Source organism: Sinocyclocheilus anshuiensis, unplaced genomic scaffold (assembly GCF_001515605.1).
Source record: "Sinocyclocheilus anshuiensis isolate Anshui unplaced genomic scaffold, SAMN03320099.WGS_v1.1 scaffold735, whole genome shotgun sequence".
Classification (NCBI taxonomy): Eukaryota; Metazoa; Chordata; class Actinopteri; order Cypriniformes; family Cyprinidae; genus Sinocyclocheilus; species Sinocyclocheilus anshuiensis.
Window position 1 is genome coordinate 869,018 of NW_015548245.1, and position 5,108 is coordinate 874,125.

The 5,108-nt window shown below is 39.6% G+C and overlaps 1 protein-coding gene across 1 annotated transcript; it reads right to left on the bottom strand.

Annotated features, from left to right (window-relative positions):
• Positions 1-782: 782 nt before the first annotated feature.
• hsd11b1la (hydroxysteroid (11-beta) dehydrogenase 1-like a) lies at positions 783-4,894 on the bottom strand. The gene is made up of 6 exons (XM_016442608.1): positions 4,669-4,894; positions 2,959-3,089; positions 2,673-2,876; positions 2,235-2,328; positions 1,982-2,147; positions 783-1,480 (listed from the first exon to the last, which is right to left on the bottom strand). Exons 1-6 carry the CDS (start codon positions 4,754-4,756, stop codon positions 1,267-1,269), a joined length of 897 nt encoding a protein of 298 aa, XP_016298094.1. The 5' UTR covers positions 4,757-4,894; the 3' UTR covers positions 783-1,266.
• Positions 4,895-5,108: the final 214 nt, after the last annotated feature.

A 5,108-nucleotide genomic window follows, 5' to 3' on the forward strand; every position in this document is an offset into this window, starting at 1 on the left:
TGGTCCTGGCTGCTATCCCAGCCAGACGGGCCCGTTCCTTCCCCCTGGAGGCCCCATCATGAGTGTATGCAGGCATGTGTAGGTGCGTGTCTAAGAGAGAAGGGGAAAGTGTGAGTAAAAAGAGATAGTGTATGCGTAATGCATAAGGCAGAGCACGTTAAGCAGGAGGAGGTTCTGGCTTGGATTTCTCCTCTTAAACCCAGTCAAGTACATGAGATTTGATACAGCCTGGCGTAATTTCAGTTCATGTAGCTCTTCTGTGAATTCAGAATATTATGACCCACCCATGGTAATTGCAGGGAATTAATGTGGAATATCTCTCTAATGAAGGACTCAGAAGTGAAAAGTCTTAATCTTGGCGGTCATACAATCAAACCACGTACTGGTCAAACTTTTTGAGACGGTGAAAGGGGAACACGTGCACGCACTAGTTTGTTGTCGCTATTATCAAGAGACTGCTGCCCTCTTCCGGACATATTGTGTTACAACATCCAAATGTATTCTGTTTGGTGCAAATAGCAATATTCTTTAGAGGTTTAACTTAACTCGGGGTTGTGATTATACCCTCAAAAGTGTAATAGTAGTCTGTAAATCCGCACAGATTTTGTGTTCTTCAGATAGTACCTGATTTGCATAATTCATTTAGTGCTACAACAAAGACAGCGCTTGCGCAATTCTGTCTAAAACATCAAAATGTCTTGAAACCTCTCATTATCTAATGATGTACGCTCTGAATGTTAGATTTGATCAGCAATAAAACTCAAGCGGCAAGCTTTTAGTGGAACGTCTTTATTGTTGAGTCTGATACAACGGGTCGCGTAGAAATATCGCTAGTGTAAGCTATAATATGAGGTAAGAGTGATTTACTGAGGTAAAGTAGTTTAGTCTACGCAGACAAAACATCTGCCGTTTTAAACCCTGAATAATTACATGAAATATGGTTTTAACAGACTTTACAAACAGTTAAAAAAGTGATTGTAGTTTGTGAACAGACATATTAAAATACAGTGTTTAAATAAACTATCTTAAACTCTCTTAAATGTGTTCTTCACATTAGCAATATGTTCTTGATAAATTACTACAAATCACCTTAATCATAAAATGTTTCTCAGCAGGTTGAATGTTATTTCATTATAAAGCTTTATTCTCGGTCTTCAATGACAGGGAGAAGAACTCTCATCACCTTCATGAGCACCAGGGCTTGGTGTGTCAGAGCACATGCGTTAACCGCTAATGCTCTGCTCAACACATAGACTCCCATTAAACTCAGCTTCCAGTAACTGGTTCCTTATTAACTTGTGGATTATATGTGTAGGAGTTTTGAATCGTCTGGTCCCTCAAGTATGGGAACCAATCCCTGAAGAGACAGGCGTAGAATGTGTACCAGGGGTAAAAGGCCTCAGACTGGCGAGATGCTCCAGCTTCGATAATGTGCCAGGCGGCTTCGAGTGCAGGGTAGGCGGTCATGTTGATGTAACCTCTGCATTAAGCACATCAGAGATATGAAGAATGAGCCTTTTATCTGCAACTCGAGCGGTCATGAGTGATATGGAATGTTTGAGTTGCATAAGTGCTATTTATGACCACAAATTAGACTTTGTCTGCCCATATGTTCTTTAGTAACTAGTGCTGAGCTAGTACCACTAGACAAAAACTTAAACTTTACAGTTTTAAACATTGCTAAATTTGATCATGCAGTCTGTTTTTGTTCACATTTCACTTGTTCTTCTGTGTATGTATTTTTTATGTTTGTTTGTAGGTATGTATGTACTACTGACATCTTTTGTCATTCATAAAATAATATTTTTATATTAAATCCCATTAAATGACCTCTTGCCCCATATTTGTCAGACTTGCTGTTCATTTCTTTGTGTCAAAGCTTTTCATTAGCAGAAACTGAGTCCACTTTTAATTGATTGTACATTTGCATTGCATTTATCAGCATAAAGAACCAAAGATCTTGATGTTAGCCTGTTCTTACTTGATTTTCTCCATGGCGTTATCTGTGTCGATCAGGCCCAGTGTGCAGATGGTTATGGACACATTGCTTTTTTGCATTGCTAGCTCATGCTGGAGGCCTCCAAAGAAACCATTTAGTGCAAACTTAGTTGTGGCATACGGCAAAGCAAAGGGGCCACATATTTTTCCTGTGGAAAACAGTTGGGTGTTATTCCAGCATCTGTTTGTCTGTTAAACCAGCGACAATTGTGAGAAAGGTGTCAGATTTTAATCACCTAGCAGGGAGGAAACAACAACTATTGACCCTTTACTCTTTTCAAGGGTTGGCAATGCTTTTTGAGTCATCTCTGCATAACTGAGAAAATTCACCTATAGGAGAAATGAATGAATGACTAATCAATTATATATATTTGTTAGTTTTACACCATATATGGCATCAAAACTAGCAGGTATAGTTCACCCAAAAATTTGAATAAAGATGTCAAATCTTGATGTGTCATTTTTGAATATAGGCTACATGTGTGCCTGAGATTTGAGAGCTACAGTGCTTTTGCAACATGTCCTTTTTGGTCCCCATTCACTTTAACTGAATTAAAAAATAACAGTTTTGAAAGTAAGTGAGTAAATAATGACAGAATGTTGATTTTTGGGTGAAATAACCTTTTATGAAGTTGCTATTGTCAATACAAATAGTTTTCATTGTGATTTGGCACCTCTAGCAGCCATCGTGTGTGCGCCACATTTCCATCCCACATTCTGTATGGACTGGGCCCGATGTGGTTCAGAACCAGGTAATCCAGACCCCCAAGCTGTTCGATGGCGTACTGCACCACATGGTCAGCATCGGAGGGCTTTGCCATGTCCGCAGGGATGAACAATGCCCTTTGAGCCCCCATTTCCAAGCACTTGCTCACAACCTGAGTTGAGATGAATCATATGAAGCGGTCATATATCCTTGAATCATGTAAATGATGAATGAAAGAAGAAAACTTGACTGACCTGTTCTAGGACATTTCCTCTCCTCGCTGTGATAACGAGTTGGGCTCCTAAACGGGCATAGTGATACGCCAACTGCTCACCGATGCCAGTACTGGCACCAGTCACCAGCACCCTGGCACCTTTCAAGGACTCTAAAAAAGACACAGTTCATAGTATTATGTTGACTATGAGGCCATTCACCCAGAACGCGAGACGCAAGCAGTCTAATGGGGAAAAAAAGTCTCGAGTTGAGCACCACATTTTTAGAATGCTGTATCATACCCAAAAATCATGCGCATTGGTCAAAACATGTCTGTTTGGCACGTTAATGTAGAAAAACAATAGAATGTTGCATAAGATGCATATAAGGCACACAAAAAGGGAGACACTTTGGGAGTTTCAAAGTCGTCATTTGATTGGCTGAATTCTACAGGATTTCCAAGAGATGTGCGTGTCTTTAATGGTCTGCCCTGGAAACAAAGCCGTTGTGGCTACAAACCTCCTTGTGGAGGAAGAAAGCCATTGTGTTTACAACTGTAACAATGAGTGCTTTTAGGATCAACTAAAGCTGGATTTTCAAAAGTATGTGAAGTTCACTGAATAGACTCTTGGTGACTAAAGACAATGTTCTTGAATGGCTTATAGGTTGCACGCCAGTTTAGTTATTGTAGGGACACCGACTTACATTTTCATGCCACTAAACATGATGCTGAACAAAACAAACATTGCTTTACGTGTCGTTCAGGTAGCCTCTTGGGCGATCCTTGGCCAATGAAAGCTGCTATGGAGTCCAGAACTTCTACTGTTACGTCTGGCTTTGCTAGACTACGCCCAGTGTAGACATTGTATAACAGATAGCCTAGTTATTGCATAAAAGTGTCTCATAACACTATAATGGTGTATTTAATGTTCATAAAGGTCAAATGACAAATCCTGCTTTTTAAGCTTTCTAGGGTTATCACAGTTTATCAGTTTGTGAAAAGATTTTATGTATGGCCTTTTCCCATTAGTCACATCCATTATGGGTAGAAAGTTATATTAAACTTCTCCAATAGCCTCTCTGTACTCCAACAAAGGCACTGCGGTAACAGTAATTATTTTGAGGTTAAAACAAGTTCTGTGGTACAACTACTGCAGGACAGAGATGCTCCCTTTGCTTGTCACACATCCTTAATTGCATAAATGCCATTGTGGCCAGGTAAATGAAAGCCTCGACTGATTTTTGGTGGTGGTTTTGGCAACGGTATTCACTATTTATGCATACATGAGCAAATATGTGGTGATAATCATCCTGCAAGTTCGTGTTGATGACCATCAAATGTTAGACATCAAGGATTATTTATCACATTGCCAAATGCAGAAAATCAATTTTCAATGACCTTAATGGGAGATGAAGTGCAATAATCAACTCTATATTAAAACTGTTATGAATGGGCCAGTTCAGTCGAGTTCAGGTCATGTTTCTTTTTTAAACACACTCGCCCACTCGCTTGCACCTATTAAAGTAATGAAATGTAAGCATAGAATTTAACGTTTAATTCAAAAACAATTTTAGGTAGTGGCATAGCCTATGTGTTTTAAATAGAAGGGAAGAAAGACAAATATTTCCCCTAAATCCTGGTTTGACTAATCACGGGTCTTGCACATGCATTTAATGTGGTATTACAGGTTATTTGAATATTAATTTGTATTACAGCACACGTAGATAAACAGAAAGGCGGTCGTACTCACCTTCATTAAATGACGGAGCGCTCCATCGAAGCGCAATAAAAGCGACGCTTATGCTGCACAGCAGCAGGAACTTGGCATAAAGATTCATTTGAGGAAATCTGTGGAAGATGAAGAAGCACAGCTGAAAGAAATATGAAGTTGAACCGATCAACTGTCAAAATCAGTAGTTGTTTTTAACTACAGAACCAGCATAACCGGATCATGTGCATAAAAAAGGCGGAGCCATATCAAAGTACAATCCGATGTATGTGGCGCAATCTTGGGAGCAATAAATACGCACTGTCCGAACGCAGTAAAGATAGTTTGCGGTTTGATATTCAGATTTATTTTGGCTATAAATACGCAGTGCGCTGTCACAGACATGAAAATAAAACCGAGTGTCGTTCTCCATGATTTGTGAATTCAGGTGACGCTGTCCTTCGGGCCGAAATCAGGTTTTT

Bases quoted from the DNA above. Each gene is read 5' to 3' on its own strand.
- hsd11b1la (XM_016442608.1), bottom strand. From the start codon at position 4,756: ATGAATCTTTATGCCAAGTTCCTGCTGCTGTGCAGCATAAGCGTCGCT. The intron at 2,148-2,234 runs GTGATTAAAATC...TGTTTTCCACAG, and splicing joins TGTTGTTTCCTCCCTGCTAG to GAAAAATATGTGGCCCCTTT. The intron at 1,481-1,981 runs GTAAGAACAGGC...TGCTTAATGCAG, and splicing joins AACGCCATGGAGAAAATCAA to AGGTTACATCAACATGACCG.